Source organism: Drosophila eugracilis, unplaced genomic scaffold, assembly GCF_018153835.1.
Source record: "Drosophila eugracilis isolate 14026-0451.02 unplaced genomic scaffold, ASM1815383v1 contig_2152, whole genome shotgun sequence".
Taxonomy (NCBI): Eukaryota; Metazoa; Arthropoda; class Insecta; order Diptera; family Drosophilidae; genus Drosophila; species Drosophila eugracilis.
In genome coordinates, this window is record NW_024573036.1 from 515,561 (window position 1) to 541,669 (window position 26,109).

A 26,109-nucleotide genomic window follows, 5' to 3' on the forward strand; every position below is an offset into this window, starting at 1 on the left:
ATATCGTCTTTATCGTATTTCTTAAATACGAGCCATAAAATTGTTGGAAAATATATCTTTAATTTAAATTAAGTTGTTTAAATATTTAAATCTAGATTATACAAATTTCAGCTATCTGGCAACTCTCTTGCACTTATTATATCTTAACTGTATGGCAACCTTAGTAGTGAACATATGTTGTTCATGCAAACAAAATAAAAGGAGGGAAAAACTCGATTTGCTTGGAATTAATTTGTTTGGCTGCGAAAACCCAAATAAAACCCAAGATGGGTGGCGGAGATCTTGTAAGTAATGCCTCATTATATTATAACCCTTAATAATGAGTTATTTCGCCCTCAGAACTTGAAGAAATCATGGCATCCGCACACGATGAAAAACCAGGAGCGCGTTTGGAAGGCGGAGGAGCAGGCGAAGATGGAGGAACGCAAGCTGGAGGACCTTCGCAAGGAGATCAACGAAGAGAGGGACAGGGAGGAGCTCAGACGACTGGGCGAAAGTTCCGGAGTGCTAGGAAGTAGTGGTGGAGCCGCCGGCGAAGCTAAATTGGAATGGATGTACAAAAGTGAGTCAGCCAGGTGTAACTCTTAACAAATTTACATTAATATAAATCTGTATCCAGACAGCACGGAGCTGATCAATCGCGAGGAGTACCTCTTGGGTCGCAAGATCGACAAGTCCTTCGAGACTCTGCAAGCTGAGGAACACCGTCAGGAGCAGAACACAGTCGGCCTCAAACAAACCATTAACCATGTAGAACACGACTGCGTACCCTTCTCCATCAGAACATATCGCAACCTGCAGTCCACCGAACAGGTTGACTTACAGCGAAAGACCCTTGAGGATCCCTTGATGCTCATCAAGCAACGAGAGATGGAATCCCGCCGAAAACTATTGGAAAACCCCGTCAAACTAAAGGAAATTCATCGCATCCTAAAGACCGAACAAGATCTGAAGGCCTCCAAGGAGAAGAAGGCCAAGAAGAGCAAAAAGTCCAAGAAGTCCAAAAAGAAGAAAAAGAACAGGCAATCCAGCGATGAGGAAAGTAATGACAGTGAAAACAGTGATAGTGACGATGACTTAGACAGAAAACTGGCACGCCAAGTTAGCAAACTAAAGGGAGATCATGGAAATGGTGACATAAAGTTGGACAAACTTCTCGACGCCAAGTACCGCACCATATCCAAGCAACTGGACATGGCCACAAAGAAGAAACAAAAAAAATCCAAAAGGAAAAGCAGCAGTAGCACTGGCGATAGTAGCGACGAAGAAGAAAACCCTAGGAGAAAATCTTCTAGGGAGGTTGAATCAAGGAGACGAGATACAAGTCGCGGGAAAAATGTTAGGCCAGAAGACAGAAAGCAGCGGGAGAGACGCAGAAGCCGAAGCCGAAGCCATGAAGATAGGAAACACAGTTCGCGGATAAGACGTCAAAGCAGAAGTCCAGAGCAAAGGAACAGACGTAGAAGTCCAGACGAAAGGAAAGAACGACGAAGGAGCAGAAGTCCCCAGGAAAGGAGGGAGAAACGAAGAACTAGAAGCCCAGAGGACAAAAAGGGGAGACAGCGACGCCAAGAAGAAAGCAAGGAAACCTCCAGAAAGCGGGATAAACGCAGAAGTAGAAGCCCTGAGGAGCGTTCTAGACCCAAACGCAGCAGGAGCCGAAGTTCAAAAAGAGATGACCAGCACAGGAGTGCCGAAAAGCCTCCGCAGCAAAAGGAAAGAGAACGCAGTCCGGCCTCCAAACGTCCCGCAGGCAAGCCCAAGCTAAGCGAAGCTGATCGAGAAGCTCGTCTGCGCGAGATGATGGACAACGCCACTTGGAGGGAAGCGGATCGCACCCAAGTGGTCCGCAAGCACAGAGAAGCGTATGCTCGTGAGGAAGCTCAGAACCGTGAACGAGACTTTGACAAGGAGTTCATCAACAAGGAGGTAAAGAAGGCCATTGCCAACCACAACTCTATAGGTGATCGCATCAGGGCCAATCTGAACAACATCCAGCGCACCGCCTCCTCAATGGACAGTAACTTTGCCCGCAAATAAACTAGGATTCCTTTATTTCGTATGCATAATATGGTTCCGCAACAAATAGATTCAATTTTTAACGTCTTGGTTTGTGCTTACAAGTTAAACGATGCGATTAACATAAATATACCGTATCAACGGCTTAGGCGTTGGTCAGAGCGGCCACGCCAGGCAGTGTCTTGCCCTCCAGAAGCTCGAGCGAAGCGCCGCCACCAGTGGAGACGTGCGAGACAAGAGCCTCTGTGTTCCACTTGGCGCAGCAAGAAGCAGTGTCTCCACCGCCGATGATGGAGACGGTTCCGTTCTTGGTGGCTGCCACCACGCCATCCATGATGGACTTGGTGCCGTTGGCGAAGTTGGGGAACTCGAACACGCCGGGGGGTCTGCAAAAATACATTTCAATAAAATGTTAAAAGGATCAGGAGCAAGTTCCCTTCAAAACCCAATTAACACCTACCCGTTCCAAACGATGAGCTTGGCGCGGGCGATAGGCGCCGCGAAGAGCTCGCGGGTCTTGGGTCCCACATCCAAGCCCATGTGTCCATCGGGAATTCCACACTCCACGGTGGCCTCGCTAACAGCGGCGTTCTCGGCGAACTTGTCGCCGCAGACAAAGTCCACTGGCAGATGCAGTTGAACATTGTTCTTCTTTGCCTTCTCTACCAGGTTCTGCACGATCTTTGAGCCCTCCTCGTCGAACAGAGAACCTCCAATCTTCATGTTGTTAAGGACCTTCAGGAAAGTGAAGGCCATACCACCGCCAATGATCATCTCGTTGACCTTGTCCAGAAGGTTCTCAATCAGTTGGATCTTGTCGGCGACCTTAGCGCCACCAAGAATGGCCAGGAAGGGGTTTGGTGGCTTGTCCAGGGCCTGCGAGAAGTATTTCAGCTCCTTGTTGAGCAGCAGACCAGCGGCACGCTTCTCGAAGCCATCGCCCATCATGGAACTGTGGGCGCGATGGGCAGTTCCGAAAGCATCGTTGACATAGACATCTCCCAGTTTGGCCAGGCTGGCTCGGAACTCCTTGACCTTGGCGGGATCGGCCTTCACCTTGCCGCCGCTGGCGTCCAAGCCCTTGCCCTCCTCTTCTACATAAAAACGAACGTTCTCCAACAGAATAACTGATCCTGGCGCGGGATCCTTGCAGGCAGACTCCACTTCGCTGCCGACGCAGTCGTTTAGGAAGGTTACATCCTGACCGAGCAGGGTCTTAAGCTCAGCGGCGACTGGGGCCAAAGTGTACTTGATGTTCTTGTTGCCATCGGGACGACCCAAATGGGACATGAGCACAACGGACTTGGCCTTCTTGGACAGAGCCAATTTCACACTGTCTAAGGCAGCCACAATCCTCTGGTTGCTGGTGATCTTACCCTCCTTGATGGGCACATTGAAGTCCACTCTGCAAAGTAGCAAAACCAATGTTTATGCAACTGAATTTCACAGAAGGATTCCCCAATTACCGCATCAGCACCCGCTTGCCCTCCAAGTCCAGGTTCTCAATGCTCAATTTATTGAAGGCCATTTTGGGATTATTCTGGATTTTTTGGATACTCCTGGTGTGTGCTAACAAACTCCGGGTCGCGATTCCACTGATTAGCCGAATCTTCTTCGTCTGTTCTGTTGTGCGGCAATGTCAGCGCAAGGTCATTGGTGGGCCGCTAGGGTTGCAACTCGACTTCCAGGGCGGCACTCTGCAGCAGGCAGCTTTCCGCCGCTTTATAAATATCCCGCGCAGGACATCGATGGCAGTACTCCAATTATGGGTGGTGGAGTTCATATCGGGATGTATTCTTATTGGAAAGTTGGATAAAAGTTGTCGTCACTAAATGCAACTCTGTTTTTGCCGCCCAATTAGTGCTGCCAAACGATGGCGGAGTAGTGTTGTAAAGTATCCACAGCGAAGGTGTTGGTGACAAGGGTGTCAAAAAAGGGATTACGGTTAAATACTTGAAAACTGCACCCCTTTGAAGGCCTTACTATATTTACAACACAACAATGCAAAATAAAAAACAAGTTTTTAAATTTAAAATAAGAATTTTGATATATTTTTTTCCAAACTGTAACCCCCTTAAACATTTTTTTCTACTGCTTTTAATGGCGGGTAAATTTGAATGTTATAAATGCCTAATATTGTTATTATTATTATTATTGTTAATGTTATCCAACCTCTTATTTGTTTAATTGCAAAAGATAATTTAAAGCTTTTCATATTCATGCAACTAATTTACGTACATACGTATATATGCAGGTATATATATCAATATTATTGTCGCCCCTTTCTTGCTTGTATGTAAATATGTAACAACAAAGACAAATCACACAATCATGGTCGCTGACCGTTGTTTTATTTTGGCTGTGCAAACGCAAACGGATTCTGCCTGTGATGCCATGAAGGGGCATCATCCCAAGGTGATTCATTCATGATTGCCCATTCTCTATCTTTTTTCATCTTCGACGGTCCAATCAACCACCGCTGCCATTGGGCACTGGCACCACCGATTGGTAACCCACCGCACCACCACCCAAAATATTGTACACCACCCACCACAAGTGCTCAGTGCAGCGAAATGCATGACGGAGATGGCAAACTAAGGTATCTGGGAATGAGGATGAGCTGAGTTGCTGGACATTAAGATGTTTTCTAGCTAACTTATCACGTTTTTAATAGCATTAAAGGAAAGCTATTCTGGTAAAGCTATTATATAAAGTAAACGCAACCCTAAACAGGTTTCAGCATGAGAAACTAACCTAGTACATGATTAAAACGGAAAACGGAGAAAAGTTTAAAGGTGAGGTACATATCTCATGTATATATAAATAAGATTATACAAAAAAAAAACATTTTAATGCTATAGAAAAAATTTAAACAAAATAAATGAGTAAATTAATAAAAAGATATTCCGATAGCTTGGCATCACTGATGATGTTGTGGGTGGGAGACAGGAACCGAGATGGGGATGAGCCTATTTAGGACATTTCAGATGCAGCATTGCAGTGGCACTGGCTGTCTTCTCTCATCCTTCAACAACGTCGCCAGAAGAATGTCCACTCACACGTCAGCGGTGTGGTGCTCTGCGCAATTAAAGCACCACCGGAGGACCAGGGACCCACTCACAGTGACACCAAAGCACTCCCTCTGTGCGTCAGGTGGTATTGGAAATCGAAGACAATGGGACTGCTTAAATTCATTTTAATAATTGCGTGTAAGCCGCCCGTTGACGCAGGTGAAACAGGTGAGCAGGTGAGCCAGGGCAGAATATCAAGTCAAGTCCATGCGGCCACACGGCACTCGTGTGGAAACATTAGCACATGTCCGGAAAACGAGACCCGAGCCGAGAATGTCTGATGATCGTCTCCTATGGCTGAGATCGTGAGCCCAAGTCAAGCGGCCAAGCGAATCGCCTATCTATCTAGCAAAAGTCTAACAATCGCTCTAATCGAGTCGTAAACCTGTTCATGTTGTTCTACCGAACAATCTTGTGTACCTAAGCGCTAGAAGGGACAGCCTATAGAGGCTATTTATAAGCGCTACAGTTGAATTTGTATCTGAACTGTGTGAAGAGGAATCACTCGAGGAATTCTGAGGAATATATAATTCACTAATACTAATATTTACCATTGAATGAAATGAAATCTGAATTAAGAATACAAAACTCTTTTATTGCTACAAAGAACCTTATTAACCACACTTTCTGTAAAAGTCTAACAACCTCTTACAGATCTATTAGCAACTCATCTGAGTTGAGAGAGAACGGAAAACTTAATCACCGTGAATGCTAGTTGATGTGTGTGTTTTAGATACACATGCTTGAGCGTCTGGCTATCGATTGTTTGCATTGAGATTTGTTCACACCTTAATGCTACAGCAAATTAATGACGCAACGTGTAATTGCACTGGGAGAAATTGTTGGGTTAGGTCCCGATTCATCAATAACATGTATATATGTAAATGTATAAGAAATATTCCATCACGGCAGAAAATCCCAGCTAAACAAAAAAACGGTTACGATTACTTTTAGGCCTGCATAGACCATAAAATTACGGAAAAACACATCGGCAGATGTTTGAGTTCCTGGAAGAATGTCCAAGGTCAAGCCATGTTTTCCGTTTTGCCTGCCTTCCTTTGGTAGTACCTTTTTATCGCTTTCCCTAGAGGTTCCTCCATTTTAAACTATCGCCTAACCTTGAAACAACGACCATCGTTCCAACCCGGTATCTCGAGAAATTAGCACAGGTTGTCCTCTGGAATCTAGATACCATTGTTCACTGGCCAGAGACACTGCCTTTTCAACCGGAGAGACCCCACATGCCCGGTGAGAAAGCGCTTCGTATCGCAACAATGCGCGAAAGGCCCACCATTCTTGGGGGAACGAACACCAAGCCACTCGAACGGATACTAAGAGTTCGGCGGGCGGAAGGCGAGAAGAAAGCACATCAAGCACTGCGATATGGAGACGCAAATCGGCTTATCAGGCAGCGTTCAGGCAAAAGTCATCGCTGCTGCTCAAATATGTGATAACTCAATGGACGAGGGCCCACGATTACAGGTGTTTACGTTTACTACACCGCGAAGGCGAATGGATGCCTCGGAACAGGTTCCGCCGGTTTTAATTAGCGTCCCGCCTGTCGACAGTCGTCCGCTCGCTCTGTCGTCGACCGTATTATTCAGATTACAAACCATATAGCCTACATAGGTATTCGTATGTGCCTTTGCTTTCGCACAAAAATAGCTGAAAGCATGAACATGACTTTGGTTTAAGAGCTCGACTGTTGGATACCCGGCATTCAGACATATGGTGGTGGAGATTAGTCAAATAAAATGACGTAATGTACATACAATGTAGAGCAATGCCAATAGCTTAACTTCCAGAACTTCCAAAAGTTTTTATAGAGAGATTATAATACAATTTCTGGTCATCTCTTACTCAAAATCCTTCTAATATTTTCTCATTATTTAGTTATTCATATTTAGTTTTGCATACCATTTAATATAAGGCTTTCAATGACTTGAGAGATTAACCTTCGAATGATCGCTCGACTGATAAGGCTGCCGTAATATACCCTTGGTCACATTGATTACCAGGTGATATGGTTGATATGTTATAGCCTAGTCGGCAGTTCTCTTATATATTAGTCGATTCCAGAACCAACTAGGTTCGTGTAACGAACTGCAACATCAAATGGCCGAACCACAAGTGCGGGATCAACAGAAAGATTGGCACATAAAAAAAAATTAAGGGTGGACCCAGTTCGCGATTAGATGATGGGCATTGACATTTAACTAAAATCACGTGGCACTGCTTCTATAACTTTTTTAAAGTTTAATCTTCTACGTGCGAATAATAAGACATAAACATTTTTTTGATTTCGAGAATTGATTGTTGTTAGTTAATAACATTATTTAACATATGTATGTAAATGTACATAGCACATATGAATGTATGTAACTCAAAATATGTACATACATTCATTGAAGATTGAAAAACCCTTTATCTTCAAAGAATTTATTAGAAATATGGGTACAGAAATTTCCGTAATAGCATATTCCCCATTTGTGTGCAATTAAATCGTTATAATTTAAAAAATAGCTGCTTAGGACACGAAAATCACCTGCTTCCCCACACGTTACCAATCAATTGACCCCAATCCGCGACGACATTGCGTCCCACGCTGGTCCACTCTATAAATACGAACCGCACGAAATACAGCACACACATCTGCAGCAACAATGCTGCAACACTTCTTCCCATCGGCAACATCCACATCCATCCACTGTTCTGTTCCACCGACGAACGGTCAAAGCGCCACAGAGTGACTGCACCACACACCGCCTCAACCACCACCACACCCTCCCCTAAACCCCACGAACGCACCACCGGTGCGCGCAATTTTCAAATTTACCGCCAAACGCGCCCACAACTGTACTCACGGAACCCAAGCAGATTTTGTATGGAATTAATCAGGAAACCCACTCAACTTGTCAATTGCGGATGTAGTTTTGATCGCAGCGCGTCGGGAAAAAGACCAAAATTAAGGGGACACCGCTGGCTATAGCCTCGATCGGTTCCTGAACCGATCGGAACAGAGGAAATTGAGATATAGGCGAAAAAGTGTTTCATCGCTTTGGCACAAGAAGAAGCAAGCGGCAATTTCTAGCCATCCAACGGACGGCAAGTTCAGTCGTGTACGAACAGTCGACGGGTCAACATATCGGTGGTTAGGAAAACTGAAGGGATACTCCGTACATCAGTGGGGCCTACGACCAAACCAAATCCTTTGCATTTCGTAGCGCCGCCTGATCTATGGCAACTCCTATAGCTATACTATATACCAAATAGATACCATATAATCGAAACAAAAATCACCGCAAAATAATATTTCGAAAATCCATCGCTCGCTCTGGGATGTTGTTGTTGTCTTCTCTCTGCGCTGCCGCCATCGACTGCGGCTGTACAAATGCCGCGGCGGTTTTTTGAGTGTATTGCATAGCCAAATAGCGTGGGAGAGAGAGTTAACGAGCGTCCGAGCGAGAGACTAATAAGAGAGGGGGAGAGCGTGAGAGAGAGAGGGGGCAAATGTTACTCTCTTCGGGAGAGCGAGTGCTTAAATAGACGGCCCGCAGTTGAATCGCATTCAATGTGTTGGTGTGCTTCGTGCGGTGCGGTTCTCTCTTTCTCTGTCGCTTTCCCCGAGTATTTTGCGCTGGTTTCTTGTCAACAACCAAAACAACCCACAAAACGCACTATTTCTTTATAACGCAGCAACTAACTAGTTCCGGAAAAACTTAAAATATAAAACACAAAACAATGTCGGCTGCTACGGAACAACAGAACAACGGCGATGTGGCCGTGGAGAAGGTGGCGTCCGAGGACGTATCTGCTGTCAAGGACGATCTCAAAGCGAAGGCGGCTGCCGAGGATAAGGCCGCTGCTGCAGATGCCGCCGGTGATGCTGCTGATAACGGTACGTCGAAGGACGGCGAGGATGCCGCCGACGCCGCTGCCGCTGCCCCCGCAAAGGAATCAGTAAAAGGCACCAAGAGGCCAGCAGAAGTGAGTACTATTACAAAATAACCATTTGTTTACGCGGTAGCCCCAAATGATTCACATCAATATGCGAGCTCCACTTTTGTTCGGAGAAAAATTTCTAGAAATAGATATACACACGTTTTTCGGAACAGCGCACTCTCTCAGTGGCTTATATACCCACGAAAAGAGCGAGAGATAGACCATGTATATATGTATTCACGTTAGTGTCTTGTTTACGATTAACCAAGATGATTGCGGGTCCGGCAATCAAAGATTATTGTTGTTAGGTTCAAATCGAGGTTAGAGGGCCATACATATAGACCGGCAGTACAGTTAGCCAGAGGTTTTTTCCTTTATGTGGGGTGGGTAATGTATTTTTAATAAACCTATAGGTCATTAGCACTGACGTGTTCGCTGAAAAGCTGAAATAGATATACATAAGCTTATAATCATAACTCATAGTCTTGGCCTTATTTATCAGTCATTCGACGGGGCTTTGGCAATTGCAAATGCAAACTCAAAGCGATGCCAATGCACTCTCTCAATGGAAACACACATTGCCGGCCGGTAAATTACTCATGTCATGTTTTGCCACTTTATTTTTGGTTAGTATCAGCAAGAGCACGCGGTATTTGAACAAGTTTTGGGGGCTGGGGCTGTCGCATTCCATAATCGAAAAGCACATTTCTTGATAAAAATAAAATAGTTCGGACAGTAAGACAGATAAATTGGCAAATCAAGCGATTTTCTCAAACTCAAACTCGAAATAAAAATGTACAGTTTAACGGGAGCGTGCTCTCTGCAGAGACAGAGAGCGTAGAGTGATAGATACAAAGAGAGAGATACAGGAGAGAGTTCGCTCTCTCCGTCGTAATTTGTATACACACCATGGGCCTTTTTGTCTGTTTGCGTTTGTGCTTACATTTATCTTTCACTTTTTTCCTGCGTATTTATTTTTGTACATAAAACAAGACAGTTTTACAGGGTGGCAAAAAAGTCTAAATGCCTCGTTTTTTGGGTTCATTAGTTTATGGTAGTAAGGTACTCTTTATAGAGTTTTAGAAACAATTTAAGGTACATTTTATCTTAAACTCTATAAAGAAACAATAAAAAAAAATCTCAAAACAATAAAATTGTTTTCATATTTTTTCCCTTCGTGGTTTCTTGAGAAATTTTCCAATCTGCTAAAAAAATATGTCTAATATATGTTTTGACATTCCTTACTATATATCCTGTTAATTTCTTTTAAAATTAAAAGACCCCATTTTTTGATAAAGCGTATAAATTAGTAATCACCTGAAATGTAAATTACTAGTTATCTCATTGTCAAATCTTTCGCAATACTAATATACCCTATTTGTCCTAATCCCCTATTGCACATTTCTCGAGTTCTGGGTCTCGTGACTTATGCTGTAAACGAGAGAAAGGAAAGGGGCGGCGGGTTGGCCATTAATTTTGCACATTTTTCCACAGCCCGCTTGTTTTCCGCTTTGTAACAGACTGGTAAATAGGGCCCATGTATTGCGGCTACTCTTTGACTTGGGAACGTGACCGCCTATATACTACCACAAGCCATTTACCATAATATATATCTTGTTGTTGGTTGGCCAGCGGAAAAAGTTGAACCCACGCATGTTGTTGTTTTGCGCCTTTTTTCGCTGCCGACGTCGCTGCAGCAGCTGTCGTTTATGTGCTTGTGTGTGCCAGAGAGAGATTCATTCATGCAGTTCAGGTACAGTTTACAGTTTGTGCGGATGGGGCTCTCTTTCGGATTGAGATACTCTCCATTGCTCTCTCCTGCGCTCTCTATTTCTTACAGGGCACGCTTGGTTTCGTTTCGTATCTCACGGATGCGGATACATATGTCGCTGCCGGCGTCGCTGCTTAATGTTTTTCTCTTCCCCCTTATGTAGTAAATATGTCGCCTAACACATACACAGGCAGATGTAATACGGCTGCACTTGTAATCCCGGTCTCTCTCGAACGCTCTATTTTACTCTTTGCCGCAGCGAATTACATTGGCGCGCGCATTTTTCAAATGTTTTTTTACGGCGAAAATAACGATTTTCGTCGCTTCTTGTTTGTGGGCTGAAAATATACATTTTATGACTATGTACACACGCACAGGAAAGTTAAGAGGGGTATTGGATGCCCTTGATCAAGGAGATGTGTGGGTTTGAGTTGGGCGCATAGGACCGTTAACCGAAACTTTCCTTATTTTTCCCGTTTTTTTTTAGCAAGCTGTATTGCTATCGAAAATAGATATTTCATTGATTTGTATTTAATTAAGAAAGACAAACTGGCTTAATTACAAAGACAATTCCCATTGTTTTTTCATAATTGATTATGATAATAGTCCTGTTATTAAATACTAAGGCACCGTTAATAATTTAACTTGCATTTTTTGCTTTTTCAGGCAAAATCCGCAGAATCAAAGAAGGCCAAGAAAGCCGCCGCCGCCGATGGAGAATCGGATGAGGAGGAGGCTCTGGAGGAAATCATCGAGGGCGACAGTGAAATCGAGAGCGACGAGTACGACATCCCCTACGATGGTGAGGAGGACGACATTGAATGTGATGGTGAGTTCCCAAACAAATACTTTCCCTCCTTTCCCGTAAACTAATCCCCGGATTTTCCCCACTTTATATAGATGATGATGATGATAATGACGACGGTTCCGGCTCGGACGATCAGGCGTAATAATAATGTAGTCAAAAAATACAAACAAAAACCAACAAAAATTTAAATTAATAATAAATAAAAGTTACAAGCAAAAAACAAAACAAAAAATAATAATAAACCAACAACCAGAAAATAAACCACAACAAGGAGACGATGAAGGAGAAAAAACCACAAAAAAATCGCAAAAGTATATAATTTGTATGTTTAAGAAATAATTTTTTATTTCTTACCTTATTTTAATTGTATTTTATGTGTACTTTTTTTATAAAAAACTACAAAAACAAAAATTGTAATTGAAGGCATTTTCGTATGAAAGAAATCTATACGGAATCCAACAAAAAGTAAACATCCCCACTATATACAAGAAAAAAACAAAACCAAAATCTTTCTTTCCTTTATGTCATAAGTCCTAATTTAATCGCCCAGTTTATGCGTATAACAAAAAATACAAAGATTGAGCATGTAGCGTAAACGAAGCCCGTGAATTAAACACCGACACACACACTCACACACAAACAAAAAATATTAAAATTCATTATTAAATTAGACGTTACATTTATGAATGATCGAAAGAAGCAAAAAATACAAAAGTGAAAAATGGAAAAATGAAAAAGAAACAGCAGATGCAATTAAATACAAAACAAATAAAACATAAAAATTGTATTTAAATAAATCACAAAAATCATTGAAAATAATTTTTCGGAACGCATTCAATTACGACGCTCACGTTTTAGCTATGGTTTCAAAATTTTCGCGCCCACTGTGGTCACAGTCACGCTCCCAAAATTTCCTACACCCAAGGCAATGGGACTTTCTTGGTCTTCGCTTATGGGGCAACATAAATGAAAAAGCAAAAAACATCGGGAAGTTTAAGTTCTACCATATTCTTTTTCTTTTCAGCATTTAACTATAAACTATGACTAATCTTAAGTACTTATGTCAGTATTAAAGCGAAGGCTTTATTATTCTGTTGATAAATTGTGCGAGCGAATCGATGATAAATGATAAGCCTAATTCATTTGTAAATTGTAAAAACCGACCCGAGAATCGAATAATGAGCAAGAATAAACTTTTAATGTTACATTTATCTATTAAGGGTATCCAAACTATTTATACACCGCCCCCAAATACGAGTTCTAAAAGTATAACGACTGATATTTGACAAAGAAATGTGCCCATTTGGTCAATAAAGGTACTCGACACTGAATGCCGCCGAAACCACCCAACCACTATCCTTCAATCTAACCGATATAACCCAGAACGACATAGATATATACACAGACCACCCACTGACCCAGATCCAAGAGCAGAAGGCTCAAAGCTTGTATTGCTTACCAGCAAACTGAATAATTAAACTCAATATAACTGATACATATGCCGATTTGATACAGATATAACAATAGCTATACCACAGATAATGTTAAAGAATCATGCATTTTTGTAAATACATACCAATTATTTATGTATCTGTGCTTAGTGCGAAAATAACATCTATTAGCGCAGAAAGTCAGAGCATACAGAACCACGAATCGAAAAAGAGAGTATGAAACAGTTTTGAAGGATGAAATAAATTATTGTAATTACGTAAAAGCAAAAACAGTACGTACAGACTTATTGGCATCTATTATATGCCAATAAAAAGTTTGTTTCAATTGCTTTACCGATGTTTGAATCACAGGGGTAGTCATTTTCGGGTGGGGCAACATCCCCCATTTTCCGGGCGGGATGGGATGGAGTGGGCTACTTGAAGGGGTAGGAGTTGTTATCCATGAGCATGTAGGTACATAATTCATTGATTGCCATTATTTCGTTTGCCACACATGAAGTATAGATCCATCCCTCCCATATCTCATGCTTATATCCGGGGGTTGACAATACTGGTTTTAGCAAACCTTCCTATACCATAAATACATCCCTTAGGATGATAGAGGGATTTGATTGGAAACTATACTTCGATTTAAAGCCTTTGTTGTACTTTTTGTTGTAAACTGCAATATACGTATAATATTAAAAAATATAGTCTTTCAATATCTTTCCGAAAATGATTCGAGGCCGCCAAAGTATTTGAATTTGTGTAATTCTAGTAAGGCGCATTACCACTGTAAAAGCTTGTCTAATTTAGTTTAACGTACCACCACTCTACGAACTTGGAAAAGGCTTTTTAGGGAATTCAGAAACCCTAATATCTACATATATTTGTTATCTTCAAAAACTTTTAAAAAATCGTTTACATACCGTAATCTAAGCGACGAATTAAATTTAAATTCAACTTTAACATTTTTCTGCATACTATTTAATTGAAGTTTAAAATGTAAACTTTAACTTGTATACGGTTAGAATTTAATTAAAATACAACTCTCTTTAGATATTCCAGTCGAGCCAATAGAGTTTATTGCACAAGTCATGAGGAGGACCTAGTCACTTTCAGTATATACAGATGCTCGCCGGGAATGCGTCGCTCCATGAACTTAACGGCTCGGAACTTGAGGCCTTTTAAGTAGTTGATAATCTCCTCGGGTTTGTTCTCTCGCAGGAGGAGTAGATACAGAACACCCCGAGGAGAGAGAATGTCATCCAGTTGCTTTAGTAAAATGTCCGTGACGCGTCGCCCATCCTGTCCACCGGCCCAGGAGAAGACCAGATTGCGATCTGTTGAGGATTCTTTGTGGGAACCGAACTGTTGCGTTTGAAGCTCCTCGTCGCTGGTGACCACATAGGGTGGATTAAAGAGCAGGACGTCCACGGATTGATGTCGCACTGCATCCACTAGATTACAACGAATACTATCCAAACGAGCTCCATTTCGAACCGCAGTTCTTCGCGTGGCATCGCAGGCTTTGGGATTAATATCAGTGGCTAGACATAGGGAGGAGCCAGCCAGTTTCTTGGCCAGAGCAGTGATAATAACTCCCGAACCCGAGCCCAATTCCACACAAAGATGTGGCTGCAATTGCTGAAGGTACTCTAGATCTTTTTCCAGGGCATCCAGCAGCAGGAACGAATCCTCCGCAGGTTCGTAAACCTGTTCGTAGTCCTCTAGGCTTAAGTGGTCGGTATAGGGCGTCTCCATAACGGACTAAATTTATGATATGTTGGTGGTGAGGGCCGAGTCAAGGAGAGCTTGTCTCCGGCGCTGCTCCTTCTCTATTAGCTTGTGGAGGCCTGTGAGTCGTTCCTGGCTGGTACCCAAAACGTTACTAATGACAGTCACCTTGTGCTTGACGTTCAACAGCTCCTTCACCTTGTCCGCGAACTCGGGTATCTGATTTTGAGCCTTTTCGATGTCCCTCAGTTGGGCGGCGAGAGCGTCCAGCTGGCCACGCAGCTCCGCCTGCAACTGGATGGTGGAGGCTACACGCTCGTCTAATCTTTCGATCGTCGGCTTAAAAAGATTGGTGATGCCCTCGGCGAGGATGTCGCGCGTGGGATTCGTGCAAAAGTTCTCCGTGTTCTCCTCCAAGGATGTGACTGTGCTGTCCGAATCCATTGTAGAATTCTGATCAGAAGGCCAGTTGGAGATGTTGTTTTGGAACTATCGATTGAATCGATATATCGCAGGCCTATGACTTAGTTTCGATAGTGGAATATAAAATGATATTCAGAATTTTTTTCTTTTAAATTTTTCCAATTTTTTGATAAGTAAAATCTTGAAATAAAGGCATAGTTTTTAATAATGATATAAATAATTTACGATTTTAACAGACGACAACCCTGGTTGCAAGCCTGAAGTCCTTCGAGATAGCTGAACATCGATGACATGTATAATTATCATACGCTACTTCCTTATGTTACCGATATACGGGATTTCTTCACAAAGCCATCGCTAATAAAGTGTATTTTTATGCGCTGATTATTATTTTATGTGCTGATTATAGCTGCCGATGAAATGGATACGTACTCGGTAGACGTGGTGTACCAAGCTATTAGTGCCCTCTTTCAGGGCAACAATCCCAAGGAACAGGAGAAGGCTAACAGATGGTTGGAGGACTTCCAGAAGTCGGTGAGTGCTAGTTTCCCGGTTTACCAAAGTTCACTATAATAGTTAATTATTTGTTAATCGTTTGAAGATCTATTCGTGGACAATTGCGGACGAACTGCTGCACCAGAAGCGAGATCTGCACGCCAACTATTTTGCCGCTCAAACTATGCGGAACAAAATACAAAATTCATTCAGCGAACTGCCCCCACACACGCACGAATCTCTGCGGGATTCCCTGATCACACATATAGGACAAATCGACGAACAGACAGATAATGTTATTGTAACTCAGCTCAGTCTGGCGGTGGCAGACCTGGCCCTTCTAATGGCCAGCTGGCAGGAACCAATCAACGATCTCTTGGTGACTCTGGCCCCGCATCCCGCCGCCACCTGGCCGCTGCTGGAGGTGCTTAAGGTTCTGCCAGAAGAAATAGACTCTCGGTTTCTGCGACTGGGCGCCAATCGGAGAGAGGAGGTACACAAGCAACTTGACGCCAGCGCAGAGTGCGTCCTAAAGTTCTTGTGCATGTGCCTTCAGCGTGAGGATCTTGACCAGCAGCGTGTGTGGAATGCAGCGTTACGCACCTACAGTGCCTGGCTGGTGATCCATGCTTTTCCTATCTCTCATGTGTATAATAATGCCCTATCACAGCTGGCCTTCCGGTTGCTCTCTTCGCCAGAGACGTCGGGAAAACTGCATGATAATGCCTCTGAGTGCGTGTGTGCTTTGCTATCCTGTATGAACACGATACAGGATGGCGCCAACGAAACGGAGTCCTCCGTCGAGGCAGAGATCTTCGCAGCTGTCTGTATGCTAGAGACACCTTACCACTTAAGTGTGGCCCACGAGGATACCGATAAGACGATCAATTACTGCAGGATTTTTACCTCGCTATGTGATGCCTTCTTATACGATTTATTGGCTGATGCCAACAAGCCACACTACTGCCTAAAAGGATTAGATTTGGTGCTGCTGTGTGTTGGGCACTTCGACTACGAGGTGGCCGAGATCACATTCCACCTGTGGTACAAGCTCAGCGAGGATCTCTTCCAGCGCAACGAAGACAAGTTGACGATAATGTTCCGGCCGCACATCGAAAGGCTGTTAAGTGCTCTGTTTCGTCACTCGCAAATGGAGAGCGATCACGATGGACTTATTGAGGAGAACAATAATTTCTTTGTAAGTTTTTGAAAACCCTATATACCCTATATTCGTACTTTAATGACCGAAAAGAAACTCGAAGTTCCTTAACACTTCATAGAACAACTTAGTTATCTATCCCATTTCACCAGATTGTTAAATTGCTTATTTTAGTAGCTAGTATTGTTAAAAAAAACCGGTCGAACCAGTGAAGTAGCCAAAGTAAAAATATTTTTTTTACAACTTCCTACATTTGTTAATATAAAAGTTAGTTATATTTTAGGAAAAGTATTAGACAATATAAACAGTGTTCTTATTCCCTTTCAGGACTTTCGACGCAAGGTCTCAGATCTGATAAAAGACGTGGCCTTTATAGTGGGATCAGGAGCGTGCTTCAAGCAGATGTTCCATATCCTCCAAGCGCCGGAAACTACTTGGGAATCCACAGAATCAGCCCTTTTCATTATGCAGAACGTAGCCAAGAATATACTGCCGTAAGTATACAGCTTTATCACAAAAATCATGTTAACCCAATTAACCTCATCTGCAGAGAGGAAAACGAAATAATCCCCAAAGTGGTGGAAGCGATTCTAAATATGTCGGAGCAAACTCATATAGCCGTTAGATACACTGCGATCTTGCTGATAGGCGAGTTGTCCGAATGGATCGAGAATCATTCGGAATTATTGGAGGCGGTGCTTAACTTTCTGCTGTACGCTCTGCAGCAGAAGAATGGCTTGGCGCCAGCTGCGGCCATTGCATTGACATCGATTTGCACCGCATGCCGCCAAAAGATGGTGTGTCACATTAGCGGTCTCGTAGAGATCGCCCGCAGCTTGGACAGCTTTCAGATTAACAACGATGTGGCCATAGGTTTACTTAAGGGCATATCCATTATATTGACCCGTCTGCCGCGGGAGCAAATTCAGCCTGCTCTGAGAGAAATTATTGGCTTCCAACTGCAACCATTGGCTCAACTGATGGATAGAAGTGAAGCTAGTGCTCAAAAGGGAGAGCGAACCGATCCCGTTTACTGGATAGACAGAGCCTGCGCCATTATCCGACACACGAATCCTGATGTTCCCGATACTATGGAGCACCCCACGGTGGCTATTCTGAACGATGCTTGGCCATTAATATCGCGAGTGTTGGATAAGTATCAAACCGACCTACGTATCATGGAGCGCACCTGCCGACTAATCCGCTACGGCATCCGGATGGTACGAAAGCAAGCAATGCTACTGGTGGAGCCGCTGATCAAGCAAATTGTAGTGCTATATTCGGTTCAGCATCACAGTTGTTTCCTTTACGTGGGATCCATTCTAGTGGATGAGTTTGCCAAGACAACCGAATGCATTGGAGGACTGTTGGAGATGCTGCAGGCATTTATCGAACCCACATTTGGGTTGCTACAGGTTGAGAATGGGCTTAAGAATAATCCCGATACCGTGGACGATTTCTTCCGTTTAGCATCGCGCTATTTGGATTGCTGTCCGCAACAACTCCTCCAGAGTCGCCTCATCACGCCGATCTTCCAGTGTGCTTTAATAGCCTGCTCGTTGGACCACCGTGAGGCAAACTCTTCGGTGATGAAGTTTTTTATTAACCTTTTGGTTTGGGGAAGAGTAAATAGTCACAGTCGGAACGCTGAGACCCGTCCGTTGGTAGTGGAGATTGCAAATCAGAATGGCGCAGCTTTGGTAATGAATTTGATCCAGGCCTCGGTGTTCCAACTGCACTCTTACATGCTGGCGGATGTGGGCGAGGTGCTCCACGAACTGAAGCAGGTGGTGGGCAACGAACGGATGCAGTCGTTTTTGGTCCAGGCGCTGGATGCTCTACCCAAGAAGAACAGCGGTGGCTACGTGACGGCCACGCAGCAGCAGCTAGAGGAATTCAGCACAACTGTGCTGAGGTGAGGCTTTACTTTTATTATATTATGCACACACTCTAAAAATATATCTAATTTTACAGGGCGGACACCACGAAAGCAATTTCGCAAGCTTTAAAAACATTTACTCGACTCTTCCGCTAGTATCTGATATTTGAAACTGGATTCGGGAGATTCTGTACATTTTGAATGATGTATGTAATATTGAAAATTGTGAAAGTGCGAAGAATTTGTTAAAAACGCACGAAGCCCTCTATTTATAATATAGTTGAATCGATTGTGTGACGTAATAACTTATAAATTATTCGTAATGTACATTTTGAGTGCGGTCAAGAGATCCTCACACTAGATAGCATTAAGTTAATTACTAAATAGTGCACTCTTAGATCTAAGTTTAAACACCCAAATGACTCAGAAACAAGCATAAGCATAAAACAACCCCCATTAAATATATATCATATAGTTTTAAATTGCCAAACCTGTCAGACAACGATTTGAATTCTGGAAAACATTTGAGTATAATATTTATTCATTGAAAAAAGCAATCACAAGGCATTGGGCTGTAAGAATAAATAACTCTGGGAGCTGCGGTCGATGTGTCTGGTGTTATTTCAGGCTGATATGGAGTTCTAGGCTTGGATTTTCAGACTGTGCGTCATGGACTTTCTTTAATACATTTGTGATTTACTTGGAGGAAAAACTGTTCTCGGGTACAATCAACAGAGACGATGCAACGATATCAAACAATACGTAATATGAAACATAAACAGGCTTAGACTAACCTATAAGTTACCAAAGTAGGACGTTACGGATATTAATTTTCTGATTTAGTCGCAATATTAGTATTAGGTATATATGTAGACAAAGGCCAATTTTATGTTAATGATCTGGAGATTATGAATTTGTTGCTCAACAAATAAAAACATTTTAATTTAAAAATCACAGTTTTAAAATACGAAACTGAACATTTAAAAATGTATATGTGGAATAAATTTGGCTGTGTTTTTGTGACAACAATAAGGGCTTTAACTCCTACGTAAAATTTTAAAATGAACTACTTTGGAGAGCAGCACTGCTAAAAGTTGCTGATACCTTAAAGGTTGATAAATACTCCTTTCACCTTAATACTAATTGCACGCGTTCTCTAATTGCACTTTACGCTTGAGAGCTAAACACTACAGAACAAAATGCCGAACTTATGCTAATAAACCTGGTAGAGATTCTGATTCATATGGTTTCAGTGCGCGGATCGATCTTGTGAATGGCCTGCATAAGGCTTTCGGTGTTAGCAGTGTTAATGCCCTGCCTCGACATGTCAGTTAAACGATCCGTGATCGGCTTTTGGTCTTGACCGCGCTGCCACCTAAACGGGTAGGCATTTGAAATTTTTAACATTTTTATAACTTTTTTTGTACTTACCATAGGTGAGCGCAGGTGTGTAGCAGGGGAATGTAGAGCGGCAGCAGGTCAATATCGCATAGGGTCTCAAAACGACTTAGTGCCAACAGAGCCCATCTCTCGGCTGCGTGGTGAGGCACCGGGGATGAGGTACATGCCGCCACCAGTCGACAGAGTATCAAGAGCACTGGCCGCGATCGATTCATGTATATCTTGTTAAGCACCCTGAAACAGTTCTCCAAAATGGGTATGGCCATCTCGTTCCGCCGCTCATCCAAAAACTGGCAAGCCCTGGTCAGTTCATCATGTTGTAGAAAACGTAAGAAGTCCTCAGAATCCCGGAGCTTCGTTTGACTCGCAACATATGTGAGGAACGTCTCGAAGGCCGCACTCCGTTCGCCAATTAGTTCAGATTTGAAGTTTCCCATCAAAACCTTACCCGGAAAGTATTTGTTGGCCATCTCCAAAGGATAAAGTCGTTTTAGGCCCATATAAAGCTCCCGAAAGTCGGTGTACCGACGCTCGATTTTGCCGGCTGAGTGTCCTCCGTGGCACTATCCTGTTTCACAGTGAGCTCGTAGACAACAAACCGCTTGATCTTCACATCCTCGCCATCGGGAGGCATGATGTGAGCCAGCAGAATGTCAAAACGAAGCACGGTGCTTCCATCGGTGGGCGGCTTGTACTCGGAACTCATTGTTGGACGCTCCCAGACACCTAAAAAAAATGGAAAATCTTAAATAAAAAATTTGTTTTTTAGAAGCTTTCATTGTCCTCTACACACAGAAGGTGATGATTATATGATAATCTGCATCCAAATGTGAAAATTAAATGATTCTTGAAGATGTGTACTGAAGCCCCACAAAGGGGCATTAAAATATAGTCATGGGAAATTATGATTATACAAACCCTTTTGTAGCGCCTTATCTGATTCCGGCGGTGGAATATCGAGGGCGGCTGCCTCAATAGCTGGGCTGTCCAACTCATCCGGACCGGGTGCGTCCCCCTCAAAAGATGGTTGGTGGGGCAGCAGGCGCTTGGCCATCACAGCGTGAACTAAGGAACGGAAAATACAAATCAATCACCGGGGAACTGCTAATTGGAGGTTCCAAATTACTCACTGGGCATATGGGGTCTAAAATCTCTTTGTGTTATTCGCTGTGCTGCTGTTTATGATCTGCAGCTAGGCACTTACAACTGGCTTCTGGTTTACGGCGGATTATGCGGTTGGCATAGTGCGGGCGAGTTGAGTCAATTTACAGTGACTAATCCCGCCCCAAACAAAAATATTGCAAGTGGGACGGATGTCTTTGTTTTGTGCGTGTGAAACGCGCATTGGCGACTGTTCGATTGCCCTATACGGGGGAGAAAAGTTGGATATATTGGGAATATTGTGTGTCTCAGCATGGAAATGTTATTGCATATAATTAGAGATTTAATAAAGATTTTTGGCTAAATTTCATTATATTTTTAGACAGTTGGAGTCGTAGAGGTCCAGTTCTGCAACAAGTTGATTTTTAAACTAACGGACTCTAAATAGTAGGGTATGAAAACATTGCTGTTCTGCGATCTGGCAACATTAAATACTGCAACCTAACATATGCACTAATTGGTACCCTTTATATATTTAATATAATCCATAGTTAATATTGGGAAAAGTTTTTGAATATACTTTTATAAGAAAGAAATTTGTGTAACTATATCTGTAAAATGTAATGTAATGATAAATTATAAACTCTGAAGTATTTGTTTAAAGCTATGCTTGCAAAAAACTATGTACGATATGTAGGGTATAAAAACTTTAAAACATGACAATGTGGCATCACCAACAGCACAAAACTGTCTGGCATTTTGAGGGTTGCTTGTCAGTTTCTCCCTCTTCCTACGTAAACCAAAACATCTACAAGACAACCAAAAACTTGGAATATTGAAGGGAAAATATGACGTTGCCCGAGTTTTTTGGCTGCACCTTCATCGCCTTTGGGCCGCCCTTCGCCCTGTTCGTCTTTACCATCGCCAATGACCCGGTGCGGATAATTATTCTCATCGCGGCGGCTTTCTTCTGGTTGCTGTCGCTACTAATCTCGTCATTGTGGTACGCGTTGATACCGCTGAAAGACTTCATAGCTTTCGGCGTAGTCTTCTCTGTGCTCTTCCAGGAGGGCTTCCGGTACATCATCTATAGGATCCTACGCAGCACGGAACAGGGATTACATGCCGTGGCGGAGGACACCAGAGTGACTGACAACAAGCACATCCTGGCCTATGTTTCTGGCCTGGGATTCGGTATTATATCAGGAATGTTTGCACTGGTCAATGTGCTTGCTGATATGGTAATTAGGTTTCAATTATACTATGGTTCCAATAAAGACATTTCTCAAATTTCAGAGTGGGCCCGGAACCATGGGCCTGAAGAGTGGAACGGAGCTGTTCTTCGTCACCTCGGCCGCCCAGGCTCTATCAATTATCTTGCTGCACACTTTCTGGAGTGTTATATTCTTCAACGCCTTTTGACACGAACAACTATATTCACATAGGCTACGTGGTGGGCAGCCACCTGTTCGTCTCCCTTATTACTCTGCTGAATGCCAACGAGCTTTATACAACCACATTGCTGATTAACTACTTAGTCACCATAGTCACCGGCGTTCTGGCCTTCCGGGTTGCAGGAGGAACATCCCGTAGCTTCAAGAAATTCATAACATGCCAATAAAAAAGCGCTTAGTATTAACCACTTAGAGTATAGTCTAGCCTTTGGATAACAATATTTAAAAAATTACCTTGGTATATGCTTGATATGTAACACCATCTATGGACTTATATCCCTATTACTAAGAAAATGATTTTTAAATATATCTACATATATGTGTTAGTAATAAGTGCTCATTGGCTTTAATTCCTCGAAAACTATTAATATAGCTTAAAGTTTATGGAAATCATTATTGTGAGGAATGTTTATTATTTTTATGTGTTTTATAACAGATAATACTCCAAATGTAGTTGACTCTTTATTTACCTAAAAAAATATGTAGTTTTGGATAATGGTATAAGACAAGCACTTTTTTAATGAAAAAATTTTAGTACTAAAATTAGGTATGGTAATTCCTCTATTGACTATAGTCCATTTTCCTAACATTGATACCGTAGTCGGCTAAAGCCGGCTGTAGATCCTCCATGGTCAGGGTGAACTTGCGGTCCTTGGCCTTTGAGCCACCAGGAGTGTTAGTGGTTTGCATATGGGTCCGTGCCTTGGAGTGCTGCAGTGCATCGTCGATGATGTCCGACATGTACTTCTGGGCGGCGAGACTAATTAACCGAACGATGCGCTTGTCATCTGCCTGAAATCCGCCCATATTAAGATAGTGCGAGGTCACCGCATCCGGAATCAAAGGAGTGTAATCCTCCAACTGCGACATGAAGTCACTGAGATGAGATGCTGGTGTGGTTCTCTCCCGATCTCCTCCACCTATGGCGCCTGCTCCCAATGATTGTCCATGGTTTCCCTGATTGCCGCCGCCTGCAGTGCTGGAGTTGTGATAAATAATGCCGAAATTGGAGCCGACCATTGTAAATACAAAATATATTACAATTCAGACACAGTTATCGACAAAATATTGTTTTATTTTTATCGAACTTAAGAGATATTGGTGTATCGAAATGATTGTTACGTTCTAGTAATAAATATTTTTACAACACAATGATGGTGTTTAAACTAGTTTGAAATTATATATTATATATTATTTCATGTTTAATTAAAGAAATATATCTTAAAATATGTATCTCAATATAATCTTCGCCAAGCATCCCCTTAAAAATTATTTCTATCTACATCCATGTTCGAAGCATCGAGACTTCAATGCTGGTACTATCGATTATCGATAAGAGTATATACATAAACAAGAGTAAAGATAAACAAAATAAATACAGTTTTTAGGAATAAATTAAAAAGAAGTGTAAAAGAATGGCTTCCGACGGCGAGGATATTAATGTAACACCTACGGAATCTCTGGCGTCTGCCACGGACACCGAAGACGAGGAGACTGAGCCACAATTGCAATCCGAACCGGATTCTGATGCAGACGACTTGGAAGTGGAGGAGGTTCCACCAACCGCAGAGGATGCGGATATGGATGAATTGTTCCGACAGTTAGAGGATTACACGCCAACTATTCCAGACGCCTTGACTATGCACGCCCTGAAAACGGTAGCTTAAATTGCTTAAAAACCCTGACCTAGTACTGATATTATGTCCCCCTTTAAGGCTGGCTTTTCGACCGTGGACCCAAAAATAGTTCGCCTGATCTCCGTGTCCGCACAGAAATTCATATCTGACATTGCCAACGATGCACTGCAGCACTGCAAGACGCGCACCACGAACATCCAGCACTCCAGCGGCCACAGTTCTACCAAGGACAAGAAGAATCCCAAGGACCGCAAGTACACTCTGGCTATGGAGGACTTGGTTCCGGCGCTTGCCGATCATGGAATCACCATGCGCAAACCCCAATATTTCGTTTAAATTTAGTTATATGCAGAAAACTTAGTAGCAAGTGAACCTTTTCATCCATTGCTATCGATTTACTTTAACTGTGCACATTAATAGATCTATTTTCTTTCAAGATTTAAAAACACTTTATTACACTTATTTCCAACTAGAAATTTGGCGCCACAATGTTGAAAAATTTGTTAGCTAGCTCAATGCCAAAGAAACAGGCAGCGTTGGCCGGGAAGGCGCGGATCATGATCGGTGTAACGCCCCGATATAAAGCCATAGGACCATCCTTAACAATTAGATCCTTGAAGACACTTCGAATTCCATGCTTGTAAGTGCCTTCCGGAGCCGATTGTAGGCGGCTTTTTAGTACATCGGCTGGCATTCCCAGGATCCAGTAGGCCATGCCGGCAGCTCCACCAGCGAAAATTGTTGACGCAGTACTAATTTGGCCACTCTCCGATTTTGACTTGGCGACATCCTGAAGAGCCTCATATACAAGGAAGTATAGGCCGTTTGACGGCAAGTCTCTTAGCATTGTGGCGCAGCTGCCCTTGAAGACGCTGCGAAGGCCTCCTTCCTTGTAAAGCTTCCTAGCGCAGTCGATCATGCCATTGTACTTGCGCTCGCCTCCTTGACCTTGCTGCGTTTGCAAAAGCACCTTGATTCGCTCTCCAGGTGCCATTATGAAGGTGGAGAACACGCCGGAGAAAGAGCCAGCCACAAAAACTTGCGAGTAGGTGAGCTTGGCGTCCTCGCCCCTCTGTTGCAGGCGTTTTCCCAGCGCATAACCGGCAAAACACATTGCAAAAATAGGAGCAACCCCGGTCAGCGGCGCGGACATGCCCTTGTATAAGCCACGGACACCCTCGTTCTTTATGGTCTTTGCTGCACAGTCAAAGGTTCCCTTATACAAGGGACTCTCTCCTGGCGCTGGTCGCGGCATCGTCTGTAGGCGCACCTTGATGGTGTCCAACGGATGGCCAGATAGCACATTGCAGATTCCTCCGAATCCTCCAGTTAGAAACGATTTGATTGGATTTGCTTTGCGCTCGGTGGACACCTTCTCAACGGTGGCCATACCTGTAGGTTACTTCTCCTTCCTGACGGCAGCTGCTCAATTTTGGAACTAGTAGGAAGTCTCGTGTAATCAAGTGGATTATTGGAATTTGCACCTAGCCGATAGTTCTGAACTAATCTTGGGGCATATTATTTCGATAAGGAAAGAGGCAACATTACGTCATAAAAATTCGATTTCTCCTTTAGATTTTCAAGATGATAGTGCAGTGATATCACAAAATATTGCCACGAAGGAACTTGATCTTGTCAGCAGAGCAGTATTACTGGTTTGATGATCTTTATGATTTCCATATGTTGCATCGGGGTTCAAAGTCCACCTATGTTTTTGTTGTCTCTAGCGACTTTGTTTATTCCATACCATGGCATCAAATTAATTAATTAAAGATGCTAAGT

The 26,109-nt window shown here is 42.9% G+C and overlaps 11 protein-coding genes across 12 annotated transcripts; 5 read left to right on the forward strand and 6 right to left on the reverse strand.

Annotated features, from left to right (window-relative positions):
- Positions 1-174: 174 nt before the first annotated feature.
- LOC108110664 (pre-mRNA-splicing factor CWC25 homolog) lies at positions 175-2,106 on the forward strand. Its single transcript, XM_017219781.2, has 3 exons — positions 175-284; positions 340-562; positions 620-2,106. The coding sequence occupies exons 1-3, from the start codon at positions 267-269 to the stop codon at positions 2,038-2,040; spliced, it is 1,662 nt and encodes a 553-aa protein (XP_017075270.2). The 5' UTR covers positions 175-266; the 3' UTR covers positions 2,041-2,106.
- Positions 2,038-3,678, reverse strand: LOC108110665 (phosphoglycerate kinase). Its single transcript, XM_017219782.2, has 3 exons — positions 3,486-3,678; positions 2,480-3,424; positions 2,038-2,405 (listed from the first exon to the last, which is right to left on the reverse strand). The coding sequence occupies exons 1-3, from the start codon at positions 3,545-3,547 to the stop codon at positions 2,165-2,167; spliced, it is 1,248 nt and encodes a 415-aa protein (XP_017075271.2). The 5' UTR covers positions 3,548-3,678; the 3' UTR covers positions 2,038-2,164.
- A 4,444-nt stretch (positions 3,679-8,122) lies between these two features.
- Positions 8,123-12,112, forward strand: LOC108110668 (bacchus). 2 transcript variants are annotated; one of them, XM_017219785.2, is made up of 4 exons: positions 8,123-8,241; positions 8,787-9,077; positions 11,470-11,632; positions 11,704-12,112. In XM_017219785.2, the coding sequence occupies exons 2-4, from the start codon at positions 8,832-8,834 to the stop codon at positions 11,751-11,753; spliced, it is 459 nt and encodes a 152-aa protein (XP_017075274.1). In that variant the 5' UTR covers positions 8,123-8,241; positions 8,787-8,831; the 3' UTR covers positions 11,754-12,112. The 2 variants fall into 2 exon arrangements, with proteins under 2 accessions (XP_017075274.1, XP_017075275.1); XM_017219786.2 differs by lacking the exon at positions 8,123-8,241 and having other exon boundaries at positions 8,645-9,077.
- A 1,795-nt stretch (positions 12,113-13,907) lies between these two features.
- Positions 13,908-14,805, reverse strand: LOC108110667 (methyltransferase N6AMT1). Its single transcript, XM_017219784.2, has one exon. The coding sequence runs from the start codon at positions 14,803-14,805 to the stop codon at positions 14,137-14,139; it is 669 nt and encodes a 222-aa protein (XP_017075273.1). The 3' UTR covers positions 13,908-14,136.
- Positions 14,806-14,817: 12 nt separating this feature from the next.
- Positions 14,818-15,262, reverse strand: LOC108110670 (SNAPIN protein homolog). Its single transcript, XM_017219787.2, has one exon. It carries the CDS (start codon positions 15,220-15,222, stop codon positions 14,818-14,820), a length of 405 nt encoding a protein of 134 aa, XP_017075276.1. The 5' UTR covers positions 15,223-15,262.
- Positions 15,263-15,370: 108 nt separating this feature from the next.
- LOC108110663 (transportin-3) lies at positions 15,371-19,214 on the forward strand. The gene is made up of 5 exons (XM_017219780.2): positions 15,371-15,735; positions 15,803-16,894; positions 17,183-17,349; positions 17,406-18,770; positions 18,830-19,214. The coding sequence occupies exons 1-5, from the start codon at positions 15,622-15,624 to the stop codon at positions 18,888-18,890; spliced, it is 2,799 nt and encodes a 932-aa protein (XP_017075269.2). The 5' UTR covers positions 15,371-15,621; the 3' UTR covers positions 18,891-19,214.
- Positions 19,215-19,253: 39 nt separating this feature from the next.
- Positions 19,254-21,480, reverse strand: LOC108110666 (sorting nexin-20). Its single transcript, XM_017219783.2, is given in 5 exon segments — positions 19,254-20,109; positions 20,166-20,676; positions 20,679-20,861; positions 21,054-21,200; positions 21,266-21,480. Coding segments are annotated over 5 exon segments (984 nt in total). The 5' UTR covers positions 21,273-21,480; the 3' UTR covers positions 19,254-19,973.
- A 514-nt stretch (positions 21,481-21,994) lies between these two features.
- LOC108110867 (gamma-secretase subunit Aph-1) lies at positions 21,995-23,020 on the forward strand. The gene is given in 3 exon segments (XM_017220114.2): positions 21,995-22,477; positions 22,533-22,652; positions 22,654-23,020. Coding segments are annotated over 3 exon segments (717 nt in total). The 5' UTR covers positions 21,995-22,084; the 3' UTR covers positions 22,858-23,020.
- A 119-nt stretch (positions 23,021-23,139) lies between these two features.
- LOC108110870 (transcription initiation factor TFIID subunit 10b) lies at positions 23,140-23,766 on the reverse strand. Its single transcript, XM_017220116.2, has one exon. It carries the CDS (start codon positions 23,708-23,710, stop codon positions 23,252-23,254), a length of 459 nt encoding a protein of 152 aa, XP_017075605.1. The 5' UTR covers positions 23,711-23,766; the 3' UTR covers positions 23,140-23,251.
- Positions 23,767-24,009: 243 nt separating this feature from the next.
- Positions 24,010-24,773, forward strand: LOC108110868 (transcription initiation factor TFIID subunit 10). Its single transcript, XM_017220115.2, has 2 exons — positions 24,010-24,348; positions 24,406-24,773. The coding sequence occupies exons 1-2, from the start codon at positions 24,106-24,108 to the stop codon at positions 24,661-24,663; spliced, it is 501 nt and encodes a 166-aa protein (XP_017075604.1). The 5' UTR covers positions 24,010-24,105; the 3' UTR covers positions 24,664-24,773.
- On the reverse strand, positions 24,758-26,104 carry LOC108110865 (congested-like trachea protein). The gene has a single exon (XM_017220112.2). The coding sequence runs from the start codon at positions 25,715-25,717 to the stop codon at positions 24,797-24,799; it is 921 nt and encodes a 306-aa protein (XP_017075601.1). The 5' UTR covers positions 25,718-26,104; the 3' UTR covers positions 24,758-24,796.
- Positions 26,105-26,109: the final 5 nt, after the last annotated feature.